At 38.8% G+C, this 14809-nt stretch overlaps 1 protein-coding gene across 1 annotated transcript in view; it reads right to left on the bottom strand.

Annotated features, from left to right (window-relative positions):
* cadpsa (Ca2+-dependent activator protein for secretion a) overlaps nucleotides 1-14809 on the bottom strand; it is a 158598-nt gene that overhangs the window by 40654 nt on the left and 103135 nt on the right. Inside the window, exons 18-21 of the mRNA XM_028406129.1 lie at nucleotides 10908-11014; nucleotides 9772-9780; nucleotides 7404-7560; nucleotides 4420-4561 (exon numbers count right to left, since the gene is read on the bottom strand). Coding sequence (XP_028261930.1) covers nucleotides 4420-4561; nucleotides 7404-7560; nucleotides 9772-9780; nucleotides 10908-11014 — 415 coding nt within the window. The remainder of the gene's footprint in view (nucleotides 1-4419; nucleotides 4562-7403; nucleotides 7561-9771; nucleotides 9781-10907; nucleotides 11015-14809) is intronic.

Raw genomic sequence — 14809 nt, 5'->3', positions numbered from 1 at the left:
TCAGTACTAATAATTAAGTTTATTGTATATATTATTAAATACTGTAGATGCCAATGTGTGTAATAAGTTTATTTAAACAAATCTGACATTTTTTTAGGGATGGTTTGCTTATTATTACAAAACATGTACATTTAAATACATACTGAGGAACCTTTTACACAGGTGCATGTGATTCCATGCTAACACTGTGATACACACTACACTATAAAGGTGACAATTTATGCAGGTTCCATCCTGTGATTAATACACCATGCAATATTAGTGGATTAGAGTGTGTGAACGTGTGGGTGCAGGATAAACATCCTTGTATTGTGAGTATCAGTAAAACAGCACAGACTACATTTGTATTTTATTTACAGTTCATAAAACCACACACAAGGAGAGAGGAAAGGTCGTTGTTACACACATGGTTCCCATTCATTTTATCAAACCTTTTTCCACTAAAGTATCATATAATAGTGTTATATGATAGTTTTTGCAGGATGAATGAGAACTCTTGCTTTGTAAACATCAGCTGGGAACAGTGGGTCCAGGTGTGGGTAGAGAGGAGCTGGATTAACAGCAGCACTGCAGCAGCTGGTAATGGCACTTCTCATTGATGTTATTACAGCTCTGAAGTCAATCCAGTCTTTGCAGACTAAGCAAGGAAAATTCAAACACAAGGGAACTGTCCTCAACAACCTAAGGAGAAAGGAGCCAGGGCTGGCAGCGAAACAACACCAGCTAAGTCAGGAAAAGGCTTTGGAATGGAAAGATGCAACGTTATAACCAGGACAGTAGCTACAGCTTCCACATGCCTTTATGTTTGTAAATGTCTGTTTGGCAGTTGTTACATTATTAGAATTTTTTATTTTTATTTTTTTAAATGAAAGGTAATTGTGCATATCAACTACTGTCAATCATAATGACGATAAAGGGACATTCTTTTAAAACAGGAAATTAAAATTTTGGGATATGGCTGAGACAGACATTGAAACCCTTCATTACCATAGAAACAGTTCACACTAAGCCCCGCCCACACCATAGAGAGATTTATCACTTTTCCTTGACTTGCATTACTCATGTTACTGTAGTTGTATCAGCTTCTGACATGACCAGAACCCACTATAAGCCAAGCCACATAGTTCAGCCAAAGCTACAAGTGCTTTAGATTAGCATACAAAGATACAGCAGCTTAAAATTGCTGTTTAGATATCTGGTTAATATATGGTATATCTGGTACATGCTAACTGGTGACTACACTACACTTACTCACTTACATCTTTTTGGCTGCTGTCTCCCATAAATCAGTTTTATTGTTTGGAAACATAACAATATTTCTAAAAGATTAAAATGATGGGTTGTACATTACAAAGTCAATGGAGAGAGATGGATTGTGTTCCATGCTAGTGTGTGTGGTTTAATGTATTGGGCTCTGTCTGTCTATAGGGATGGACATAATAATTATTATTATTATTTTACAGATTTCTAAAATTCTAATTCTTGCTCAATTGCTGGTGAGAAAACATCCCTGTGCATTGTTTGCATCACCTTGTTATGCCTTTGCATCTTTGCAATCCATATAAAAATGGACATAGGACTCAAAATCATATTTCAAGCCACAGTCCCCTTCATCCATCTACACACACTGTGCCATGACATTAGCATGAACGTTTATTTATGTCTCTATCAAACTCCATCCAAACATCCTGATTATAAAAAAAAACCCAAATAAATAAATAAATATAAAAAAACCCCAAAAGAAACACTTATTATCTCTGCTGGTATCTTCTTTCTTGTGAAAGTGAAAGCATGAAATGCAGCTCTCAGCACTTTTTCACAATGAAAACTTCAGGGCTGGTATTTTTGAATGTGCATCCACAAGATCCCAGGTGAGGGAATAGGGATGGATGTGCCGCTGTGAAGGCGTCACACTCTGCAGGATGCAGCAGCATACGAAGGAGGTTTTGCACCTTTGATCACTGTTGTCTGTGCAGACGTTTCGCTTAAGTTTTTACAGTGCTACAGACGATGTGTCAAGTGTATATTCTGATATGCAAAGTGATTTTAATGCTAGCACTATCAAGAAATATTAATAGAAACCACCAAGTGAAATAGGACACTGTTAATGAGGGTAAAGCAAATTATGTATTTCTATGTATTATGTATTCATAAAAACATCAAAACATAATGTTAGTCTGGATAGTGTGACATGGAAATATGCGTCTAGAATAAAGTCAGCATTTCCAGGTGTACCACATACAATGGCTTCGGAAAGTAGACCCCCTTAAATTTTTCACTCTTTGTTATATTGCAGTCATTTAAAATAAAGTTCTTTTTTTTCCTCATTAATGCACACCACATCGTCCTAAGTATTCAGAGCCTTTGCTCTGACACTCATACATTGAACTCAGGTGCGTTCATTTCTTCTGATCATCCTTAAGATGGTTCTACACCTTCATTTGAGTCCAGCTGTGTTTGATGGTACTGATTGGACTTGATTAGGAAAGCCACACACCTGTCTATACAAGACCTTACAGCTCACAGTGCATGTTAGAGCCAATGAGGATCATGAGGTCAAAGGAACTGTCTGAAGAGCTCAGAGACAGAATTGCGGCAAGGCACAGATCTGGCCATGCAACAATTTCTACTGCACTTAAGGTTCCTAAGAGCACGTTGGCTTCCATGGGGAAGCTGCAGGGACAGGACAACTGGTTGCAGTCGAGGGAAAGATGAATTGTGGCCAAGTACAGAGATATCCTGGATGAAAACCTTCTCCAGAGTGCTCAGGACCTCAATTAAAAGGGTACTTCTACTAAATACTGAGCAAAAGGTCTGAATACTTAGGACCATGTGATATTTCAGTTTTTCTTTTTTAATATATCTGCACCAATTGTCACAAAATTGTCACCAATTCTGTGTTTTTCTGTCAATATGGGGTGCTGTGTGTACATTAATGAGGAAAAATGAACTTAAATAATTTTAGCAAATGGCTGCAATATAACAAAGAATGAAAAATTCAGGGGGTCTGAATACTTTCCGTACCCACTGTACCTAATGGAGAGTTTCTAATGTCTAAACCTAAGCCTGAATCCAAACAAATGTGATGTAACCACCTGTTAGTTTTGGTGAAACTGTGACAATCAACCAAATGTGCCATTCATGTTTTTAAGCAAAGCTCTAGATACAGAAATGTTTCTAATAATCTTAGGGGTTGATCCACGTTCATGCCAAAGACATGTGTGCATGTTTCTGGCTGTACAAGGCAGATACACACTCTGACTCATAATTAGCTGTCATCCAGTTGGGTGGAGAAAAGCTGGGCATTTGTCGGAGGTTAACACTTGGCACTGTTATATTTGGTACTTTGGGCATTTGAAGGTTCACATTGGGCAGAGTGCTTGTTATTGTCCTGTGGAGAGAAACAGGAGAACAGAAGATACAGATGCTACATCACAAATGAAGCAACTGAGTCGTCAAAGGCAGCAAGCAAATAATGAATCAGAATTACACTTTAATTAGTGTCAGAATCGTCCATAATTTGCCTGTTCTGTCTGCTGATGTGATGCTTCCTGTTCATGCTGCCACCCAGCATAAGTCTCACCTCACCCACCTCTTTGGGTATCTGATGGTGCTGCTGAGAGGCACACACAGTCACCTCTCTTTTAAAGTGTGCTGGTCTGCTAAATACAGACCTCACTGAGCATACTCAGTGTTAATGTGACAGCAGAAGACTAAACAAGAAGACTAAACAAGTACAGTTTGAAGGGTTACCAGGAGAAAGACTCTTCTGTCTAAAAAGCACATGAAAGCACGGCTGAGGTTTAACTAAACTGCATCTGAACAAAGAACAACACTTGTGGAACAATGTCCTATGGACACATGGTTTGGTCACCACCATGTCTGGTAAAAACATACACACTGTCAAGCACGGTGGTGGAGGTCTGATTTGGGCTACAGTCTCTCACATCAGGAAATCATTAGGCTACTACGTTATTGCTAAAGGTGGATCTACAAGCTATTGAATCATGGGAGTATATAGCATTGCCTACATATTTATTTCTTCTTTGCTTCATTTGATACATGTATAATAGCACAGTAAAAAACTTACATGTTTGTCCAAGGTTGTATATACCTAATACTAACAGAAACAGCACTAAGCTAGAAGGGCATGTTTGGGACTAATTAGGCTAAAAAAGGGTAAAAAATTTGTATAAACAATGGAGATTAATGAGAAAAGATAACATTGATGTAAATAAAATACGGACAACTAAAGATAACTGAGTTTTATTGCTGAGAATTTGTCCTGAAGGGGAATTACCATACACCATATTGAAATGCACATATTAACTCTAGAGACCTGAACATATGGCAATAGGAAACAGGTTTAACATCCACTGCAATGACACACACTGCAAGGGGAAAAAAGTGCATCCTTACTTGACAGGTTCCCAGGATTCCCTTTCAAAGCCTCTGTGAATGGACTGAGCAATGGAAGACTCCATCAGGTCCACATACCGCACTACCAGAGGGGCATACAGGTCCTGCAGGTGCTTGTGGAACTTCCCGTTGCAAAGGTTATCTAAGGTAGAAGATATAAGTTGATGAAGAAGAGAGACATTAAACAGTAATTTTCAGTATGTGTTTTCTGTGTGTCTTCATTAACATGTATGACACAACATCTATACTTTCCAATCTCTCTAAACAAAAGGTTTGGACTCTTAGGGCGTTTCTAAATCCAACCCGTCACACACATTTCCCCCAGTCTCCGCCGGCTCCCAACTGGTAAAAAGGCAACACTGACAAAGACCACAGGAGATAAAATGGAGGCCAGTGTGTGCTAATGTGATGCCTCACGGCTCCATGCAGTGTGTCTGCTTTTTCTCTCCCTCTCTCTCTCTTTGTTTTTCTCTCCCCCTCTGAGCATGTGTGTGTTTGTGTTTGTGCGCGTTGGCATTGGAGTCAAGGTCGATGATACACAGTAGGTGCAATGTTTGTTGGGTTCCCTGATTGCCACTCTCCCAATTAGCCACTTGAGCGGCTGCTGTCCACTTGGATGTGTTGTGTCCAGGAGTGTGTACGCGGGGCTCGCCGCGGCCCAGCTTACCACTGCTTTAGACCTCATTAACTCCTCGAATGGCAGCCTGACTTTGGCGCCTGTCTAGTGCTACGGCTATTTACTGCTCCATAAGTGCACCGCTGTGGGGCAACAGAGAAGATGACCTTCTGTGGAAAAGATGTCCCTGTGATGATATGTTTTACTAAAGTCAGCTTGTTATGCGGTGCGGGCAGTGGGGGGCTCTGCTGGGTCTCATAAGTACCCTGATGATATAAAGATTTAATGTAGGGGAAGCAGACTAAATGATCCACAGCTGAAAAAAGTCCCTAAATAAAAGCTCTCTTTCCTACTGTTTTACCTGAGTAATTCCTACATACGTTTTTAGACTATTTTTTGTGACACAAAAATAGTGGAAAAATGCTATAGATATTTAACTATTTGTAATTATACAGCCTCTACAAACCTTTTTACTTTATCCTGCCCGCCAACTGCAGAAAGCAGGCAAATCAGACCAACAAACTAAGATTTGTTGTCGCCAAAGTGGTGGTTGTTGGGTTAAATAGCCTACAGAACTTTTTTTACTGAATATATTTGGTGCAAAAACATATTTTGATCTTTGATCTTGAAACTTATCTTGTAATGAAAACATGTAGAACAAAGTGGTTTCGATCAGTACTATAAGCTCAGATTTGGTCTATTTTATGACAAAAACACATGATGCATTCAGGACTACTGGAAAGTTTGTTAAATCTGCCTGTTTTCACAGAAGTACTGTTACATCATATATGCATATCCTAAACCTTAAGTCTCTGTACCTTAGTATATTCAGTTCCAAGTAACTTAATAAAATAGTACTAATATAGAATTCAACATCATAGGAAAAAATGTAATGGAACATTCAAAAAGACTTTGTTCCTATTATGTGACTGGCTGTTGTGAAGCAGTGTAAAGGAGGTATTTCTTTCCTCACAAAGTAAACAATATTGTGATTAATCTTTATATCAGTCTGTTATGTTCAACTTACACAAATCAAGAGCAGCTTTCCAGCTGCTGTCGACCCTGAAACATCCCTCAGACGTCTCTGAAATCACTCCTGTCAACGTGAGATGCACTTTTGCCCTAGAGTGGTTCACATACTGAACCATGTGTGTGTGTGTGTGTGTGTGTGTGTGTGTGTGTGTGAGAGAGAGAGAGAGAGAAGAATGAAAGAACAAGGCCAGGAGTGTTTGACTGAAGATAATGGTCAGGTCTTGATGCTGGTTGCTGCAGGCCAGCCATCTCTCTAATGAACTGCATGCTCTTGCCTGCAGGAACACTGTGGAGCTGTCCGTGGTCCTGTAAAGGATACACTCCACTCTTCACAATTCAGACTTAATCTGCTGGGTGCTAATTGTCCCTGGGGAATGCTTTCCCTTTTCAGTTTGTCAGTCGGGAGTCAAGGAGAAGGCAGAGCGCAGTTCACTTATTCATCTGCAGATAGCTTATTATGCTCACTTGTTAGTGTCATCAAATTGGCGTGCTTCTCATTGGCTACATATTGTCAATAGTGTGACAATAGCAAATGAAGTACATAACACTGGACATAACTACAAGGAAATGGCACACCACAGGTTATAATTTAAGGACTAAAATATGGACTCATTACAGCAGGGATGCCCAATTTGGACAATTTCAGGCAGCCTTTTTTGTTTTGTCCCACTATGTCACTGGAAATTTCATGGTAATTGAAAGTAAATTGTTTTTCAGTGGTCTTGGATATAAATAAATATTTAGGGGAAAAGAATGCAGAAACAAATTCAACAACATTTTGTCTCAATTATAGCTAAAGACCGAATAAAAGAGGATCATGTCACTATGCAACAAAATCCCAAATCCTGCTATTTTTTTCATCAAAAAAACACTACTGCATGCTCCAAAATTGAAGCTAAAACTTTCACTAACTTGTGAGCAGCAGTATTTGTTTGATTTGAAGGCTTAATGCTGCTGATCTATTGATTCAAGTGTATTTACATAATATACTTTTTCTAAATTTGTATTCTTTGCTGAATTTAATTGCAGATTTATAAATAAAATTATTTATAAAAATTACCAAAAAGGGTCTTGGTATCAATAAGATTCTGTAAAATTAGAAGGCTATGATTGACTCACTGGTGACCAGCAGTCACATGACAAAAATTTGCATGATGTGCAGAGCAGAGTGGAAAACTAGTTTGTGGAGGCTGTAAAAATGTAGAACAATAAGCTCACACTGATTTAATATGTCACAGGTGTAGAAAGGAGCTTGGGTTCATTAGGTCAACTTAGGAACAATGTCTCTTGTTTGGATTTTATCCCTCTTTACCATGCTTCATCTAAATATACTCACAGTCCATCCTCAGGAAGTCATTGAGCAACTGGAAGAGGGGAAAACTGTCCCAGCTGTCAGGCGGCTGAACTTCAAGAGCTGCATCCATGTCGGCTGAGTAGAGACACAGGAAGGTCTCGGCATGCTCCACCATCAGGTCTGACCACCATGCAAAGGCCTTCAGAAAAAAAAGAAGAGAGAAGCCGGAACAGAGAAGAAGGGGGACAGAGCGTGGGGGAGTGGACGGAAATCAAGAAGTTGAGAGCAAAAGACAAATTAGACAACGAGAGGGCACAGACTTTGTAAAGTGCTCCCCAATGGACACATCTTTGTGATTCTACTGTTTGAATATAGTTTACCATAAAGACTGGAGATGTAATGTAACTCCACTGGTCTATTGCAAAGTCTCTTGGCACTCTTTCTCACACTTTTCACCATTTGAAATCAAGTTGTTGCCTCAACGACTTCACTGTGTGATCTCTGGGGAAGGATTCTTCACAACTCCGAGCAGAAACAACAGCGCTTGGGCACGGAAAAAATCACACGCTTTTCTGTTGGCCCACAGAGGAAACAGCAGCAGCTCCTTGACAGGCATGGCGGGGAGCTACTTAAACACTCACCCGCAGCTCCTTCAGCGAGTCAATCAGAAGAAAGGAGCTAGCGAGCTGTGCCTCGCTCATATCTCTACCAATCGAATAGACACAGTGGAGTGACTGTTGGGGACCGGGCTACTCTCATGCACATCAAAAACACTTGCTGTTCTCCATGCACCCCCACTCTTGCCGGGCCTCTTAAGAAGGACCCCTGAGGATCCATGGTGTTTGCTCATTCACATCAAGCTGTCAACACTGTAATGTGAATGTACCCAGTGGCTTACATGGTGGTGGTGGTGGAGGTGGTGGGGATTCATGCACTTGCTATGGGAGCTCTTAGCATTGGATATTCGGTGTGGGGCAGTAGGGAAGAAGGAGCATCTAGTGCCACTCATGTGATCCACATTATTCGAATTGTCAAGACTTTTGCAATATGTATTCAAGTTATAAGAGTTATAGAATGTTTAGCTTTGCCTTATACCAATAAACTTAAGAAATACCCATAGTTCTGATTTTAAAGTAGGCTTTCTTTGAGCACGGGACTGGTCATTTTTTGCTACATAATGTTGACAGTACTTATGACCTGCAGTAAAATGTTTAACATTGCTCATTAAACTGCTTGTTAAAGTGAAATATAATCAGCCAGTGATATAGGAAACTTATTAGGCCTTATGCTCAGACATAACTTACCCAGAGTAGAGTTTTAATTTCATACAACATCCAATTTGACTAACATAATTACTAAAATCTGGACCATTGCTTTGGCAACAAGGCTGCCCTAATCCATACCGAAACATCTTGTATAGATGTGCATCTAAAATCATCACGTCAGCTAGCTTAATTGAACTTTTACTGCAGTAAAAGCTCATTTGACTTTTAGTATATACACATCGGAAACAATACTGAGGTCTGGACCTTGGGGATCTCAATGGTAGTGATGGCCATGGTGATTCTAGTGTGTGCTCTGCACTCTGAACTGAGGGGATAAAAAAAAGAGTGAAAAGGGAAGGATGTCTTATAGGAAGGAAGTCTTATACACCCTGCATATTTCTGATTGTGACAATCTGTGGACTATTTCTATAAGTTTAATCCATGTGAAAGTTAAAACAAGTGATCACATGAGAGCCACAGGTAGACAGTAAATATGAGCAACACCCATCATTAGTAAGAGAAATTTGGGCTCGTGAATTGAATTGGATTGTTGTATTTTGGAGTTATACATTTTGAGCAAAATTTAAATGTTACTGATATTTACCATTATATAGCCTAACATGCTTACGTAAATGGAATTTTACTGAAATGCAAGGGGAGTGATCATGTTATCTCTGATCACACAGAACATGCCTCACATTCTCTTCCATTGTGTGTACTGAAGGATCCAATTGAGAGGAATGGGTGCCTCCCTTTGGACTTTGTAGAATAAATGAAACACATGTCAGCATATTTAGGGATGATTTAAGGGTAGACTCCTGGAAAACAAGGTTAGAGTTGTAACATAAAAAATGACATAGTCACAACTCTGCTCTTTGCTTTCTCTGAGTTTAGCTTAATGGGTTTGACGAATAAAACACACTGCCCAAGTGCTTGTCTCTGCTCTGCAATGGTAAAAGCAAAACTGTTGCTAGCTTAGATGCTAACAAGAACTGCCACAAGCACTTGATTAGCAGTGATCACAAAAGGGATTCTGGGTCATTGTTGAGAAGGGAAACATAATCAATCTTCTACAACAACAGCCGTCTTATTAGGTGCATGCACAGGCCTTAGTAGGAATATGGGGGACTAACACAGTCACATACCTCTTTTCCCTGTTCATAAATGGTTGAAATAAAAAACAGAGAGGGGGTGAGTTAATTGTGTCACAGCATTCACAAAAAATAAAGGAAAGAACTTTGAAATCAAAGCTCCAATTTTTTTGTGTATACTTTGCATCATGCCTACTGTGGAGATAAGATGCAGTTTGAAGATTCAAGGCAGGCGGCTCATGCTGCGCGTCATCTTATTTACCATTTGCTATCTAAATGTGCAGGAAGCAGTTTTGATAACTTGTGCAATTTCTATTTGAAAAACAAGTCCCGAGGCCCCCTGTAGGTATGTCTATGATTTTAAAAAACAAAACACAATAAATACAAATGGGATTTTCAAATCAATCAATATACCAAACATTATCCAAACTGCATGGCAAATTGTAAAACAAAGCCTGAGAACGCACCCAATAGCTGACAGTATAGTGACACACGCACACACACGAAAAAACTTCTTGCACTCTTTTCATCACTTCCAGCAGTTTAACACATGACTGCTTCCGGACTGCACAGATTCCAGTTTAATTTCAAGGAATTAAAGCAGTTTGACAATGTGTGTTTATTTATTTTGTCTGTTTAAAGATTGTGGTCTTTTAACTTAATAATAATCAGGGACCCATTTATATGCTAGAGCATAATTAATGCTCAGAATCAAAACATTTATTAATGAATGATCAATCATGAATTTCTTTTGAGCACAATGTATATATAAGTCAAAGTGGTTTTATTAAATTTCTTCATGCTTATTTCATACTCAGTTAAGGAATATTACATCATCGTTACTTTATACATGAATTGATACTCTTCATAAATGTTGTATTTCTTCATTTACTAGTTTGTTCCTGCTATATGTATTTCATTGTGTGAACAGGCTGTTAAATGAGACCTTCATGGACTTTCACACTTGTGACAGCCTGTGGTTTTATTCAAAGGCATGTAGGTAAGTTACAGCTAGATGACTATTCTTAGTTTGCTTAGAAAGTATGTGCTGATTTGGACAGAATGTAGCAAGTAGATACCTATAGATGTATGATTTTATAGGTGGTTTCACATACAGCCACAGTCACTGCTCTTTCAGTTTACAATTCTGCCTTGTGTGCGTACATGTGTGCAGATTGCAGGGCACTGACCTCAGCATGGTGTTCCTCATTCTGCTGAAGCACCTCAATCACCAGCTCGGCCAGGCGGATGGTGTCCTCCAGTTTTTTGGCAGGGGTGACTAACCTGCCTACATTCTCTGGAGCACAAAGGTCAAAGGTCAGCAGGCAACCTTAGAATATTATTTTTCCTCTTCATATGGCATGCATGCAGCTTAATGTTATAGGCTGCTCTTAGATTTATGTATATTAAGACTGTACTAAACATGCATGTTATCCTGCCTACTAGAGGATAAAGTCACTCACAAATTATGCATTTAAGCTGTTGCCTCAAAAGTGATCCTTAGTCCAGTCTATTGTCTCATCCTGAATCATTTGGGACAATCTCATAGGCATATTAATAATCAGCCATGAAAAATCATGTAGTTATAATTAGGGCTGGATATTGCACTAAAATAGGCTAAGGTTATAGACTAGATTATGTTTGCACTGAATATAGAAAGGTGTCAATTAAGATCAGTATTTGGCAACACTAAACATTTATCCCAGCCCTAGTTATAATGCAATGCAATGTTTAAGTAGTATTTTTCATCACCATTTTGCTGTTAGGTGGCTGATAGTAATAATGACCTGTGGTATGTAGCTAATGAGTCACATTTCTGTCACTGTGACATAACAGCAATGACGTCACTTAGAGAAAACATGGGTGTGATTTGGAATGTAAACAGCATGGACACTGAACACTCATCATGCAGTTGTGTGGTCATGTTGTGTTCATTTCCACAGTGTCTGGCTGTATTTACAGTGTCATTTGTTCTGGCTGTTTAGGTTGATGTTCTTTGAGTATAAGTTAATGCAGAGCAGTGAGCCAAAACATTCTGACCTCTCACAGATGATGGAAGTAATGTGGATTGTCATGTGACATATCAAGTAAATAAACAATGCATTTAGTTTAAGTCTCTCCTTCATTATGTTTATCCATTAAACAATTCTGGTAGGTTGCGACTACTATGGAATATTACTTGGATAGGCTTAGCCATTAAACTTTTATTCCAATTTCAAGTGATGTTATGCAGTTTTCCTACTTTAAAATAATGCTTTCAAAATAATTTAGCTATTAATATGCTTTGGCATATTAATGAAAAACAGCGTAAATGTCCCTCTCTCATAGCCTAAGTGGGTCAACAGAGCGTGCACCAGCACTATGCAACTCTGTTTTGGGTAGGAACACTGAGGACCATGACCTTCTTTACCGGCATATGTCACCACAGCTGTGTGAACGTATAGCATTAGCCAGCAGCTAAGATGGAACTATGGAAGTTACGGCAGGGCCAATGAAGAAAACCATGGAGGATCTCGTCTATTTCATTTGCAAGAGCTGCAAAGTGGAAACCTACAAAGTCCATTCATGGAGCTTTCAGATGTGGTCGCATCAAATTTTTTAACAATACAATACTGTGTAATGTCATAATGTGTTGGCTCATTAGTGCAGACTGCACTCAATAGTGTTTTGATTTCCATACCAGCATGTTCAGTGACAGAACTGGAATTATACCATGGCCAGAAAACATTTCAACCAAACATTGGTTCAACTAAGTGTTGAACTAGAGTTGATTAAAAACCATGGTATAAACATAACAATAAACTCCGAGGTATCCAAACATATATTCTATATATACATATATAGAAGATAATGGAGATTAGTGAAGAAACACTTTGACATAACACAGTGTCTCCACTTTATCCATTATTCTCATCAAGGGTTTAGAATTGGTTAGCGATGGTAGAGACATGATGTTAATATTTTGAGTCTACAAAGGATACATTTCCATAAATAATATGAGCTCTCCAATCAGTGACGTAACAAATAAAATGTAGCTCCCATGCAGTTTGAAGTATCCCTTCCAACGCTAAGTACAAACCTATACCCTTGATTCTCATATATCAGGACCTAGTTGTACCTCAACACTTACAACAGAGTAGAGAAGTATTCAGGGATAAATTGGCTGGCCAGGGTTCTAAAAGCACAAATCATATTTTGTTGGAGTTTGGGCCATTTTGCCTTGAATCACCATCAGCTTGTAGTAAAATGTACAAGACATTTTACAAAAGAATAAGAAGCCTCAGCAGAGAACATTGCAGTAAGAGATGATACTAATAATCAGAAATGTGTCTGGTCGTAGTTTCACTAAAGGAAAGCTGCAGGTTGAGGCTGGTAAAAAAAAAGCATTTAAAAGCTATTGACGCCTGCTTTTTAAGTTGCTATATTGGCTTATGTTTGGGCAGAGATCTGGTGGAAGTGCTACAATATGTGATAAGCTGTCTTCAAGGAATTCAAACACAGCAAAGAGCAAAACAACTTTATGCACTGAAGGCATTCTGGACTTCTGGACTTAATGGTAACCAAACACTCACACACACACACACACACACACACACACACTGCTATATATTGGATGATTTTTGTGCTCAGTGCACCTACTGGCAGAGTAGTGGCTCAGTGATGTTGTGGACAACACAGCAGGATGATGGGCAATTGCCTGCTGAAACTGAAGTCATGCTAAAATGGCTGAGAGATTCCACAGAATGGGACTTATGTACTGCATCGGGGGAGGGGGGATGCAACGTTCTAGTAATGTCAAAACTCTTCAACCAATGTCAGTGTTTAGAAGTGGGATTTGGGCATGAAGGTGCACTTGTTTTATGTGTCGTTGTTCTATAAAAATGATATTTTCTGAAACCTGCAAGCTGTTTTGTACAACTTTGTGTACTTTTGTTTAGGGTGAAAACTACTTAGACAGATTTCCATGAACTACTTAGGTTTAGAACTTTAAGCTATTTGGTAAGAGTTTGATACGATGAAACTACTCAAATTCCATAATTATTTTATTTTATTTTATTAGGCCTGTTTGATTAAAATACTTGTGTACAATACTTGTCAATGCTTGCTTTTTTCACTAACAACATGTGATTTGCTCTTTCAATCTGCAATCATTCTTTCTCTCTTTTTTTCTCGATTTCACAACACAGAAAGGATTTGACCTAATTTTAAGCTGTATCATCAGTTACCATGAAACTTCAGTTGATAATTTTCACCCCCTTTAATCCCTGTCAGGAACTGATCAGTTTCTTCCATTCATTCTAGGAGTGAATAGCACCACATGGAGGGTGGTCGCAATGTTCCTGAACGATGTTCTGTGAAATTTCTGATCCATGCAATGTGTCAGGAAGGTTGTTGTGACAGGGTCTGTGGTAGTATGGAAGTTAAATGGTGTTTTATAGTCAGGAAGGAGATGAGACATACAGTACAACATCACCTGGATCCTTCTGTTTTTTCTCAACTAATTGAAAAAATTAAAGAAAAAACAGGTTGCAGGGATGGAGAAGAGGTGCAGAGAGGTGGGAAAGTGTCAGGTAGAAGGTGGGGCAGAAGAGATTAACATTCAGTACAAGTAGTATAAACAGAATATGGTAGAAGACAGGAGTCAGAAATAAGACATTTTAGATCTTTGACCCAGAGACATTTTGTCATTTTGAAGGCTTTAAAGAAGAAGAAGCAAAACACAAGACAGGTAATCACAAAGCATCTTCTGATCTGAATAGAAACTTTTTTAAATAATTACAATATGCAGTTTGTTTCAGCATTTAATGACCATTCAATGATGGAGACCATGTTGAGATTTGTTGATACCACTTTTTTTAACTGCTGCATGTAGGTGTCTTGTTGAATGTAACGTGATCTTAAACACTTAAAAGGATTTACACACAAGCAAAGTAAAAATGCATTCAAGTCGCAGACAGACAGAGAACAGGTGACCTGGGCAGGACAAAAAAACAAGCTCAAAGAAAGGGACAATCTTTTGTAGTGACAAACTGAGCTCGAGACATATCAAGGTACTGTAACGAGTTTGACTTCGACAACATACAGTCAAACC

The sequence above is a fragment of the Parambassis ranga genome, chromosome 5 (assembly GCF_900634625.1).
Source record: "Parambassis ranga chromosome 5, fParRan2.1, whole genome shotgun sequence".
NCBI lineage: Eukaryota > Metazoa > Chordata > Actinopteri > Ambassidae > Parambassis > Parambassis ranga.
This window is presented reverse-complemented; position numbering and strand designations above follow the sequence as displayed.